We start from the raw sequence: 13,075 nt of genomic DNA, 5'->3' as shown, positions 1-13,075 counted from the left end.
TAGAGTCTGGTCGATCCTGCAAAGTGTATCGATGACCTGGATACCGTTATAGCTTGACTTTGAGTGAAAGAAGACGATGTTATTAGGTTGTCTTCATTTTTGATATTAATGCTTCTCGTTATTTTATCAGACTTGGCTTTCGTGGAAATCTGAATGATGAACATGATTACGATTTACTCGTAATAATCTACACCCTGAATGCAATTCAACCCTGTTCTAATGATCATTAGAGTGCGGTTCTTATCCCAGCCTCGCCGTACATTAGGAATTCTACCTAATTATAGCCACGTGATACGAGATTGACTTTTTCTTCTTTCGTCTGTCAGTACAATTCATTTACACAATTCTCTCTTTCCTTACACATTAAAGGCTCATCTTCTTGTATAGCCTATCAAGACTCTTTCAAGATACTCATTATGAACAAGAGAGGTCCGTCGGGCTTACCGACCAAACCCTACATCCAGAATAATGGACCTGGCCCTGCTCCTCCCTTACCAGCTGGTCCACCTCCTCAAATGCAACAACCGTATCCTCAAGGTCAGGTAGATCAAGCTGCTCACGCGGCTGCTTGGGCAGCATATTATCAGGTAAGTGTCGGTCCATGTAACCTCTTCCTTTCGCGGTAAGCCGATCTCGCTGACGTCTCTTGTAGGCTCAAGGAGTGAACCCAGGTACTGCAAGTTATTCAGCCGCTGCTCAACCTGCTACACCTGCTCCTGTAGTTCAAGGAACAGCTAATCCATACGCAAACTATGGGTATGGTGGTGGAGCTCAACATACAGGATATCAACCTGTACAAGGTCAACAAGTTGGACCAAGTCAACCTTTCAGACCTCCTCCGAATACTCAAGCTTACGCGACTACAAATACTCAACCTTCTTTAGGCTATCAGCAACCCCCTAGTGGATATCCTCAACAACCTCAAGCCTATAGTCCCAACCCTACTGCAGGGTACTCTACCCCTCAACCTCAACCTCAGCCTATACAAGGTCAAGGTAGACCTCCATTCGTACAACAACAGCAAAATTACAACTGGGGTGCTCAACAAACACAAGCACTCCCTCAACAACCTCAACAGGGATACGGTAGACCCCCACCTGTGCAACAACAAGCATATACCCCACAAGCAGGTCCCGCATATCCCCAGCAGCCTCAACAACCTTCACAGCCTTTCGCGGGTGGTAATCAACCTTATCGTCCAGCTGCACCGGCACAACATTCACCTTATAGACCACCTATAAATCAACATCGACCTCCCAGACCACCTATATCTACTCCAGTCGGAGGTGGATTTCCACCAGCAAAGAGGCCAAGATTTGATGGACCAGGGATAGGAGGAGTTAGACCACCCAATGCACCTATGCAGATGCAAAATTCACCTACACCTAGTATAAGACCACCATCTGCACCTGCAGCTTTCAATGCGGGTGGAGTGAATGGTGGACAACCAGGATTCGGAAATACTTCTGTTGCTTCTCGTGGAGGTTTGAGTGGAAGTGTAGGAAGAGGAGGCGCCCCTATTCCTCCATCTAGACCACCTATACATCTTGGGGGAGGTGGTCCACCTCCATTTGGAATTGGGTTGGGTAGAGGTGGATCTTTGAGAGGTGGAAGAGGTGGAAGAGGAGGTTCAGTTGGAGTAGTTGGCGCACCTAGAGGTCCGAGCGTAATGAGAGTTGGCAGAGGTTCACTCCCACCTGCTCCGATTAAGAAAGATACGTCCACTCATAACAATACTCCAAAGAAGGAAAAGAGAAAGGAAGAACTCAGAACAACTATGACGGATTTCAGAATTATAGGGATTGAAGTTAAAGGTCTTGATTGGAGTTGGGGTAAAATAAATGGCGAAGAGGAAGTAGAGGAAGAGATTTCTAAAACAGAAGCTGTGGCTAAAGTCGAGGACCCGCTCATATCGGACGATTTGATAAAAGCCGAAAGTGTGGAAGCTACTAAAGCAGAACAATTAGAAGATAAGGCTGAAATAAAGGCAGAATCTGAAGACACGGGGGATGATAGAATTGATTCAAAGGAACAGGATACTGAAGAGGTCAAAGCGGAAGCTACCGAGATCAACGGGAATGAGGAAGCCAGCGCAGAAGTGGCTGAAAGTGAAGTATTGGAAGAGAAGGAGAAAAGAGGTGAAAAGAGAAAAGCAAAGTCTCCTGATTCTGGTGTGTTTGGCATTTTTTCCCTTTATGTGTTTCAGTGATTTTGTCTGACCTTTGAGTGATTTGATTGATGTGTTTGAGCAGAAGAAGAGACAGCAGCGAAAAAACGAAATTCATCTTATCTCTTGACTCACAATAAGCCTAATCACCCTAATACTGTAATTGAGCCATCTTCGACGAATATATTCCAATCGAATCAAAATCGATTTAGAATATATTTCGATAGTCCTCCTGAATTAGATAGGATACCTAAATCTGCAAGACGGAAACGAGGTAGAGAATCATCTAGTGTTGCGCCTAGTAGAGCTGAAGAAGATGTTGAAGTTGAAAATGAAACCGAAGCGGTCGTTGAGCAATCGAAAGATGCTAAAGTCGAGGAAGAACAAGCTCAAGCTGAAGTAGCTCCTGTCAATGAGCAGGAAGAAGAGAATGGAGAGTCTGGCAATGCGGAAGTGACGATCAATGAGCAAGCTCCCGCTGAGCTAAGTGAAAATATCGTTGACCCCCCTCAAGTGGAAGAAGCAGACGGTCAAGTTGCGAGTGAAGCTGAGAAGGCTATATTACCTGAGACATCCCCCGAGCAGCTCGCTTCTGCTGAACAACCTGAGCAAGTTGAAGAAGTAGCGGATATTGCGATAACAAGTGATCTAGGTGGAGCAACCGCCTCGGAAGATGCGGTCGTTCCCTTAGAATCATTAGACGTTGACAATACTACCGAATCGGCCCCAGCACAAGAGTTTGAGGAAATACCTGTTCCAAACCCTGCTGAAACTGAAATTGCCGGTGTTCCGAACGTTCCGGACCTCACAGCCGAAACAGAGCCTAAGGTTGAAGACAGTGAGCCCGCGGAGACCTCTACCAATGGACTACTTAGTGAGACAGTAGAAGGTGAGGTTGTCGCATCGGTTCAAAATGTTGATCCTCCTTCTCAACTGCAAGTCGAAAATTCCGCCACATCGAGGTCACGACGACAAAGTGAAGCTAGTACAGAGTATCAATCTACTGTTATTGGGGATGCTCCTCCACCTCCTGCAGTTTCAAATCCGACCAAAGCTGTACCTAGTACAAATAGATTATCGATCTTGTACGAGAAATCGTCTCGGAGAATCTGCATTGATTCGGATGTCGTTGAAGAGGTTAAGATATGGAGAAAAGAAGGCAAAATCGAAGTGCATTTAAAGGAACTGCAACCTGAGGGAGAAATGGGATTACCCAAAGGTATACTAGTGAGTTTTTTCGATGCATTCGGTGCGGCTCGAAGGCTATTCATGGTGATATTGTTTTTTTTTTTATTTGTAGGTCGAAAGTTACGATTCGACTGATCAACGATATAGTACTCTAAACTCGACGAATATCCCTTCATTCTTTGAAGAACCTGATTATACAATTCCAAATGAAGAAGGTAAATCTATACCTCCTTTCCATCGTTTCATGAATTTATCATCATCTTCATCATCCAAGAAAATCGAAAATGAAATGGATAATCAACAAAATATTCAATCTGAAACAAAAGAAAAAGGAAAATTAATTTTAATAGTTTATTTAAATAAAAAAAATCCATTATCAGAACCTAAATGGTGTAGAAATAATTCAGCAGATAATTGGTTATATGAACAATTTGGTTCAATAAGAAAAATTGAAAAAGATGAAAAAAAATCAAATAGGGAAAATGAAAGTTTAGGTTGGAAAAATAAATTAAAAATAATTGATCCTGATCCTTTACCAAATTTAAAACAAATATTAGAAAATTGGTCTTTAAATTCAATTACTTTTGGTACAAAATTAAAAAGAGAAAAATTTATAAATTTTTTATTAAATTCACCTTTTGAAACTATTGAAATTTTATTAAAATTAATAAGAAGTAATAATAATAATGATAGAAATTCAACTTATTCTTCAAATCCTTATTCTTTTTCATTTTTTTCAAATAATTATTATAATATAATTAAAAAAGAATCACCTTTTTTAAATTATCAAAATCATATTTCTTTTGCTGTTTTAGCAATGTATAAACTTACTACAGATTTAATTGAAAAAATGGATTTAAGTCAAAATAATAATGAAAATGAAAATGAAAATGAAAATGAATTAAAAAAATTAAAAGAAATTGAAAAATTAAAATTAAATGAAAATTTAAATGAAATTATTGCTAGTTTACCTAATAATATGATCTTTAAAAGTTTAGATGGATTATGGAAAGAATGGAATAATCATAAACAAGGTTAATGGATTTTAGAGAATTTATATACAATGCATTTAACCATATGATAGATTTTTCATTGGCTAATAATGATTGAGATAAATTTAAATGTATAATTAATGCATATTTATATTTATATTTTAATTATATTCATGAATGTATATCCTTACAAACAATATTTTCCCAAATTGAACATATACAAATCGAATCTTTTCATCCAAAAGTTTTTCCTTTTAAAAAAATGGAATCATACTTTTCCAGATTGTTTAGCCATAGCACCAATATAATTTAAAGCACTACCAAATCTTAACCATTCAATTTGATCTTTTGATAAAGTATGTCTAGTTCTAATTTCTAAAGTTTCTCCAGAAGGTTTAGTAATTTCAAGTGTTATGATCTCAGATGAAGTATCACCTTTCATTATTTTTTCTAAACCTTTTGTTGAAATTTTATCATGTGATGAGATTTTTGAATAATCTGATTTATCAATAAACCATAAAGGTAAAATACCTTGTTTTTTTAAATTAGTTTCATGAATTCTTGCAAAAGATCTTGCAACTATCATTGATCCACCATAAAATCTTGGTTGTAATGCAGCATGTTCACGTGCTGAACCTTCACCATCTATTTTAACCAAAAAAACAAAAATTAATATTGACTTTTCTCGATCTCAACAAAATTGATTAAAACTCACAGTTATCATCAACAACTAACATCCAAGGTTCATTCTTTGATTTATAACTTTTCATAGTATTTGGTATCGTATCTTCTTTCCCATCTAAATCGATTGCTTTATTTATAGAATCAAGTTCATCATTGACAGCAGTCATTAAAGTGTTTTCACTGATATTACTCAAATGTCCTTTATATTTCAACCAAGCACCTGCAGCTGAAATATGATCTGTTGTACATTTTCCTTTAACTCTCATCAAACATGTCATTGGTGGTAATTCTCCTTGACCATCTTTGAAATTAGTTCCAAAAGGTTCAAGAATTTCTAATCGAGTTGAAGATGGGGAGATTGCAATATCTGTGTTAGGTTGAGGAACTGGTGAAGGGCTTGGAGCGTAAGATAGATCACCTGCTGAATAACCTGTTGGTGGTAAACGATCTCCCGATGGGGGTGTGAATTTGAATGGACCATTTGGTGTGGGAATAGAATCTGTTGTAGGGTTGAAGTTCAAGTCTCCGGAAAAAGCCATCTAATCATTAAGAACAAGTCAATCAGCAATGTAAGGTGGGGTTTAAAGCCAATGATACTTACAGCAGTGACGATCTCAGGAGAAGCTAAAAAGTTCATGGTCTTCAAGTTTCCATCATTTCTAGCTTTGAAATTTCGGTTGAAAGAAGTCAAGATAGCTATAGCATTTGTCAGATACAGCGCTTTGCTATCCTTTCTAATTCGAACCAATTACTCACCATTGTCTTCACCTTTGTGCTCGTCTCTTTTCCATTGTCCAATACAAGGTCCACAAGCATTTGCTAAAACGGTAGCACCTACAGCCTCCAAGGTAGATTGCAATCCATCTTTTTCGACTGTTGCTCTGATCAACTCAGATCCAGGCGTTACCAAGAAAGGTACCTTTGACTTGAGCCCGGCGGCTTTAGCTTGTTCTGCTATCGAGGCAACTCTAGACATATCTTCGTATGATGAGTTGGTGCACGATCCGATCAAGGCGGAAGAGAGGTTTGTAGGGTATTTATTGGTGTTGAGGAAGGATGAGAATGAAGATAAGGGTGTCGCGAGATCTGGTGTGAAAGGACCATTGAGATGAGGTTCGAGCTCAGAAAGGTTCTAGTTGATTGATTAGATAGGTCAGATATCGACTGACGAGCGGCGACTTGGGCAGGTTGAAACGCTTACAATCTCGATAACCTCGTCGTATTCAGCTCCCTCATCAGCGCTTAAGAACCCTCGCTTGGCAGCAGCATCAGCAGCTTCAGCTACAGGTCCTCTTCCGGTGGCGTGCAGGTATTGTCGCATGTTGTCGGAGTATGGGAAAGTTGATGTAGTAGCTCCAACCTCAGCACCCATATTGGCGATAGTTGCAAGACCGGTACATGATTGAGCAGGTACACCAGGACCGAAGTATTCTATTATTCGTCCAGTTCCACCCTGACGACCAGACATTATGGATCAGCCAAAGTGATAAAAGCAAACAAAAAATGACAAAGAGGGATACTCACTCGTACAGTCAATTTACCAGCTAAATGAAGAATCAGATCCTTTGGTGTAGCCCAACCTTGTAATTGTCCAGTAAGTTTGACACCAGTAACTAAAGGAGCTTTAAGTTCCCATGGAGTATCCGTAAGAGCATCTACAGCATCCGCACCTCCAACACCAATAGCTAACATGCCTAAACCACCTGCATTAGGTGTATGAGAATCTGTACCTAACATCAATAAACCTGGTGCAGCATAATTTTCAAGTACAATTTGATGAATAATTCCTGATCCTGGTTTCCAAAATTCTATACCATATTTCTTTGCTGCTGATTCTAGGAAATCGAAGACCTCTTTATTAGTTTCTATGGATCGGGTTAAATCGCTTGCTGCACCAGTTTGAGCTTGAATTAAATGATCGCAATGTATAGATGCTGGTACTGCACAAGAAGGGAGTTTGCAAGTCATGAACTGAAGTAAAGCCATTTGAGCAGAAGCATCCTGAACAACCAAATTGAAATTAGCATCACCTGCATGACTGTTGATACTATCTATTGTTCGTCATTGGTTTTACTCACTTGCATAGCTACCCTATCAGGTCTTAACTTCAAATATCTCTCTCCTCTGATCTTGCCATTTCCACCTAAACTCTCTTCCGGATTCCTCAAGTGACTATACAGTATCTTTTCTGCCAATGTCAATTTACTTCCTTTTGGCAATACATCTCTAACTTTATCCAATGTCTCTAGTAATCTAGGATAAGGAGGTGTTATCGATGTACAATCTTTAATCGGTAAAGTGGAAGGAGTTGCTAAACCCCTTTTTGAGATGATATTCCTAAATAAAGATGCTCGGGTACTTGATAAGATTACCATTTTGCCTTGCTCCTTTGAATAACGGAATAAGGTATATCCAAAGAGAATGAGAAAGGTTAGAAAGCAAAAGCGAAATACAGGATAAGATAAAAAAGATACGCGCTTATGATATGAATTTAACTTTTTTTCGTCTGAAAAAACAAATCAGAAATATATTCCTTCTAATTGGTGAAACAGTTAAAAGAGGGGGATTGATTAAATTGATTAGACACCGATCACATCACTACGAGTACCCGAGGGAGTCAGTGCGCGAAGGTGGAGGTCGATCACTGGAGATAACATAACATATAAATACAGTCAACTACCTTTCATGAATGACACTGTCCGTGCGCAAGTATACAGTAACTAATTGGAGAGAGGGAATGATATAAAGCACTGACTTACATCAAGATGGTCAACTTACTTTTCTTCTTTCTTTCTCTTTCTCTTTCTCTTTCTACTTCATTCTTCTCGACTTACACCAAAAACTGCTATTCAGAGTAACCTGCTAACCCTACTTATACTTATATCTCCTTATTCGCTCTCACTATTGACCGCGTTCAAGCCAAAGCAGTATGTCAGATAACGGCGATGTAAGCACGCGTCTCTGCTTGTTTGGAACAGCATCTTCTCACAGCTGACGTATACCTGCGGTCTCACTGAAACAGGATCCGATCGTTGGCTTCGAGGTAAGGCTTTTTAGCTGATTGGCTCGTACCATAAACAGCCTTCAGCTGATTCGACCCTTTGAATAGTCCGTTGATGAACTTCAATCTCACGTCAGCGGAATATCCTTTTTCCTTGGTCTTGATAATGCAGTTGCCACTCATATGAATGCCTTTCTCTGCTTCCTCAATCAAACTGACCTTTTTAACTCAGGGTATTAACGCTCAAGATATTACAAAGCTAAAAGCTGCGGGTATCGTCACTGTTCTAGGTGTCGCACAAACCACCCGAAGACATCTTATGAAGATCAAAGTGAGTTCGAGTGCCCGGGACTTCGGGAATGCTGACAAAGTACAATAGGGTCTTTCCGAAGTAAGCTTAAAGAGAGAATTTCATGAGTTCCACTGTTACCTTACTGATTCATCATATGATCAGGCGAAAGTCGAGAAACTCAAGGCACGCTTTCCCTCCACTGACATACCTAGCTAGAGTCGAGCTAACAATTTGTCGTATAGGATGTGGTTGCCAAACTCCTCGTCAGCGATTTTCCTCCAACATGGCGTTTCGTATGATTGAACATTTCTCTCATCTAGCCACCCCCTTTCCAGTCGGGTACTGAAGTGGCCGAACGAAGACAGAGCGTAGTCTACATCACCACTGGCTCAAAATCCGTTGACGCTATGCTTGGAGGCGGTATTCCTACTCAGAGTATAACTGAGGTTTTTGGAGAGTATAGAACTGGTAAAGTAAGTGCATTCGATATATGCCTTCCCCCTTATCAGAGGAATAAGCTGAGCAGTCTTTCGAACACGACAGACCCAGCTTTGTCATACCCTCTGCGTTTCAACCCAGCTCCCGGAAGACCAATTTGGAGCCAGTGGGAAAGTCGCCTATATCGATACCGAGTGGGTCCACGATCGGACACCAAGTAAGAACAGAGCTAAACTAGCAAACATGTCATAGAGGAACATTCAGGCCTGATCGAGTCAAGTCTGTAGCCGACAGATTTGGTGTTGACGCTACTATGGCGCTTGATAATGTCTTATGCGCTAGAGCTTGGAGTTCTGAACAACAATGCGACTTGCTTGTCGAGCTCGCTGTGAGGTGAGTTGTTCCCTAGGTTGAAGGCCGTAATGGTAAATTAGTCGCTGATGATAAAAGCAAGATTTGTGGAAGATAGAACCTACAAGCTTATCATCGTTGATAGTATTATGAACCTTTTTCGTAAGCCAGGCTTCGGATACGAAGATACCTGTGACTTATACTTGGTACTCCTTAGGTCAGGATTATTCAGGACGTGGAGAATTGTCGGAAAGACAGCAGGCAGGTAGACATCTGACAGAGGAGTCTAACTGTCGTTGCTGACCATAGTGGATCAGAAACTCAATCAATTTTTGGCTCGGCTTCAGAAACTCGCTGAGGAGTTCAATGTCGCTGTCGTGCTCACAAATCAAGTTCAGTCCGATCCTGGAGTGAGTGATACCTGTCGTGATGCTTCCAGCTGCGCTGATGTATGTATGTGTGACTCCAGGCTAACGCTATGTACGTCACAATGCATCTTTGCTGTCTATGTATTGACATGGTGACTGGAATTCAGGTTCGCCGGAGCTTCTTCCTCTAAAGCTGTGGGAGGTATGTTGGTCGGGTGTCTCTAATTTTGCAGAACGTTCTCATGCTAACGCATCACTGTCGTCCAGGCCACATCTTATCACATGCGTAGGTCGTAGCGCTCTTGCCGACAGTCACTCTCTCGCTCACATCCTTCTCAGATCTGCTGTCAGGATGCAGCTTCGAAAGGGTAGAGGCGACGAAAGAATTGCCAAACTCCAAGATTCTCCTGATATGCCGGAAGGAGAAGCTACTTATGTTCTCAAATCTGGGTAAGTCAGCTTTTCAGAGACGGTTATTGTCCTTAGCAGCTGATACTTCGACTTGACAGTGGATGGGAAGATCCCAGCTAATCGCTTTCACTTTGCTGTGCGTATGGTATTTAGCATTCATCATGGCAACATAGGCACTTCCATAGGCTTTCTATTCTCCGTAGAATAATGGAACAATTGTATATATACTATGCCGCTCACTTTCGTCGACACATCACACAAGTGTATGTAATTGTGAGATGACTCGTCCGCATCTGAATGTTTGCGAAATGTCGGAGCCGATACAGCCTCTCAGAAATCGCCAAATGAAACGGAAAAGAGACAAGGGATATGTCTCAGCGACAATATGCCCCACGCTTCACAGTCTGTCCTTTCATCATCGATGACGAACTGACTGGAATGCCGCTTCTTCGGTTAGGTATGGATTACAGCACAGTTGTGTGATATGTAATCATATTGTTAAAGGAAATACAAAGATATGTGGTCGCTGAGGTCAAACGAGGTGTACTCTGACGTAATGGGATATACACCATACGCTGTGATTGCAAGAAGAGTTGAAATTTGTGGAAAGAAGTCTGATACGACTTTGAATGGAGCGTATGAAAACAAGAGCCTTTGCGATCATTCCGACGATACAAAATACGATAACCTACTAGACTGACTTAAAGGAGTGACCCTCGCTCTACGTAATTTCATTACCTTTTGTCAGATAGTGAGTATTCACAGGCAGTATATCGATTAAAAGGAAAGAGTCTAGTGGGAAGCCAACATGACTCATGATGCAAATTTGATTTCTAGTGCAATGTCGACTTCTATTACAGCCATCGTATGATCCTTAGATGATTTAGTCATCATCAAATTCGAAGCTTCTTTTTGCCACTTTACTAATAGGTATAAGATCCTAATAACCGCAGCCTTGATCAGCACCACACTACATCTTGTTAACGATTTCTCAATACAGTTTCAAAGGTAATTTTGAACAAGGTTATCAATATGAGCTCTGATGATCAATCTTACACCATCGGCATTGGTCTTATGAGTAACAATTCTTGGTGGAATGGTGACGCTTGGGTGCCCTTGAACAACAGATCAAACAGCCGAAACTCTCCAACGCCCACCACACCCGATTTGACAGATGGTGAATCAGCAGAGAACACACCAGGATTTTTACCTGGACACGATGAGCGTTGACATCTCCAGCAAGTGACGTCAGCCAATCTTCTTTCTCACAGGCAAATCCAACTTACACAGTGAATGATCGAGAAATGGGAAATGGACGATATGAGATGACTATAACGTTCGACGAAAGTATAACTGAAACCGAAGATGAAGCCGAAATTCACTTATATCTTACAGATCCTATTAGACCTTTGAATGATGGATTGATTTTATCCACTGAACAAGAATGGGTGAAATATAATTGGCGAATCGCAGCTCACAATGGTAATAATTGGACCAGTGTCAATGAAGCTATTGAAAATGAAGTTGTACCTTCAGATCATCCTCGTCATGATGCAGCTCTACAGGATGTAAGAATTGCTATGTCTCTTTGATTCCATGATAGAGAAGACCAAAGACAAGGTCAGACAAGAGAAGATAGAAGATAAGGATAATTATTATCTAACGGCTTTTTTATGGAAAAGACTGGAACCTTTAGCCGTAGTATTTAGCACCCCTCCTTTGTCCCGATATTTGTTTATTAGAACTCGTTCCGCTTAGTAGTATGCTTTGATGACGAGGATACAGTATTTCAAGTGATTTAATCAGAAAATACACTTGTTCACTGAGCCGAATTAGCTAGTTTGACTTTACCACCAAAAAATAACGTCATCATGTCTTCTCATTTCTCAGTCCGCCTGACCTTCCAATACTGCTGGACACCTATCGTCACGACACGCTAGTACGATGCTCAGATGTTATAGATAAGGTAGAGCATATATGCCAGCCCTAGAATCCATACTGTTATATATATAGACTTTACTATTCCCTTTCCCTTTTCTCATTCCCACGAGATGTACTTTACATCTTGTCAACTTTGTCTCGCACTTAGCTTAGCAACTTTTGCACTTGTATTGCGGTCTTGCTCAAAGGTAGATCATAGCTCGTCTCGATCGAATTATCCACATATGGTTCGTGAGACTTCTCAAGAATCTATTGACATGACTCATGACCTTTTAGCCTTCTGATGGAGTAAGCGTTTTTCAAATAATGACTAAACCCCCTTTTCAGAGTACCGTACAATCATCATTACTTTCACTTAGTCAACTGGATAAAGACGAAATAGCTATTAGTGAGGTCATCAATCTTTTTGTTTTTAGCCTCGCTTATTTCTGATAATAATTACTCTTGCATATTGTTATTCTTTTCATTCATGCCTTCCTACATTTCTAGATCATTCTTTGCATCATAAATCTACTGAGCAAGAATCCATATTCGTAAAGACAATTCGAAATTTCTTCTTCTTATTTTTTGTATAAATATTCGAGTTGGTAGATAATCAGTGTCATTATGACTCAAAAAGGAAGGCTCAATGAGGAAGGCTCAATGAGGAAGGCTGAATATCATAAAGACTCTAGTCATGATTTTTCAACCGTACACGAATATACAGTATATCAAATCAGCTATAAATACTTTACTTTTTCAATCCCTTGTAATTTGATTTTTTCAACGTCATTGCATTCCAAACAATCATCCCAATTTCTTGATAATCCTTCATCTCTTAATCGTCAATACATTAAACATAATGAGTCAAGTAACATTCATCAGTGAATTTAGAGCTCCAAGATCAATTTCATATGGATGGGAAAAAAGTACAGATGGTACTTTGAAAATGATGGTATATTTTGAAGGAGGATATGCAGGTCATCCAAAAACTTCTCTTAGAGTGCTTAATCTGGTTTTGACTAAGAATCCTAATGAAACAACTTGTGAAGATTGGATCAATGTTAGTATGAGAAAAGGTGGTAGATTTGCTGAAGAAGAAACATCTGTTGAACAAGCCTTATCAAATGATGTAAGTATTGATGAAAATTTCAAAAAAGATTTAATAGATGATGTAAAAGAAGCTCTGAGGAATTTTTGGAATGATAATCGTACGAAGATTTGAGAAATTCACTTCTCATCCTCAGTTCGTATTTGTTTGGT

General features: G+C 40.0%; 5 protein-coding genes across 5 annotated transcripts; 4 read left to right on the top strand and 1 right to left on the bottom strand.

Moving 5' to 3' along the window:
* Positions 1 to 416: 416 nt before the first annotated feature.
* Positions 417 to 4,394, top strand: I206_106754 (uncharacterized protein; the record flags this gene model as incomplete). Its single annotated transcript, XM_019159052.1, has 4 exons — positions 417 to 587; positions 653 to 2,171; positions 2,253 to 3,394; positions 3,468 to 4,394. 4 exons carry the CDS (start codon positions 417 to 419, stop codon positions 4,392 to 4,394), a joined length of 3,759 nt encoding a protein of 1,252 aa, XP_019007724.1.
* A 221-nt stretch (positions 4,395 to 4,615) lies between these two features.
* On the bottom strand, positions 4,616 to 7,406 carry I206_106753 (aconitate hydratase, mitochondrial; the record flags this gene model as incomplete). The annotated part of the gene is made up of 7 exons (XM_019159053.1): positions 4,616 to 4,992; positions 5,063 to 5,570; positions 5,633 to 5,727; positions 5,788 to 6,163; positions 6,233 to 6,484; positions 6,556 to 7,032; positions 7,110 to 7,406. 7 exons carry the CDS (start codon positions 7,404 to 7,406, stop codon positions 4,616 to 4,618), a joined length of 2,382 nt encoding a protein of 793 aa, XP_019007725.1.
* A 554-nt stretch (positions 7,407 to 7,960) lies between these two features.
* On the top strand, positions 7,961 to 10,012 carry I206_106752 (meiotic recombinase Dmc1; the record flags this gene model as incomplete). Its single annotated transcript, XM_070203391.1, has 18 exons — positions 7,961 to 7,978; positions 8,054 to 8,074; positions 8,141 to 8,164; positions 8,265 to 8,363; positions 8,412 to 8,423; positions 8,487 to 8,507; positions 8,567 to 8,587; positions 8,645 to 8,797; positions 8,868 to 8,956; positions 9,015 to 9,155; positions 9,217 to 9,275; positions 9,331 to 9,374; positions 9,431 to 9,523; positions 9,583 to 9,593; positions 9,649 to 9,683; positions 9,749 to 9,767; positions 9,821 to 9,931; positions 9,991 to 10,012. 18 exons carry the CDS (start codon positions 7,961 to 7,963, stop codon positions 10,010 to 10,012), a joined length of 993 nt encoding a protein of 330 aa, XP_070059492.1.
* Positions 10,013 to 10,924: 912 nt separating this feature from the next.
* Positions 10,925 to 11,484, top strand: I206_106751 (uncharacterized protein; the record flags this gene model as incomplete). The annotated part of the gene is made up of 2 exons (XM_019159055.1): positions 10,925 to 11,117; positions 11,183 to 11,484. 2 exons carry the CDS (start codon positions 10,925 to 10,927, stop codon positions 11,482 to 11,484), a joined length of 495 nt encoding a protein of 164 aa, XP_019007727.1.
* Positions 11,485 to 12,674: 1,190 nt separating this feature from the next.
* I206_106750 (uncharacterized protein) lies at positions 12,675 to 13,037 on the top strand (the record flags this gene model as incomplete). Its single annotated transcript, XM_019159056.1, has 1 exon — positions 12,675 to 13,037. One exon carries the CDS (start codon positions 12,675 to 12,677, stop codon positions 13,035 to 13,037), a length of 363 nt encoding a protein of 120 aa, XP_019007728.1.
* Between the last annotated feature and the right edge of the window lie 38 nt (positions 13,038 to 13,075).

The sequence above is a fragment of the Kwoniella pini genome, chromosome 9 (genome assembly GCF_000512605.2).
Source record: "Kwoniella pini CBS 10737 chromosome 9, complete sequence".
NCBI classification, from domain to species: Eukaryota; Fungi; Basidiomycota; class Tremellomycetes; order Tremellales; family Cryptococcaceae; genus Kwoniella; species Kwoniella pini.
This window is presented reverse-complemented; position numbering and strand designations above follow the sequence as displayed.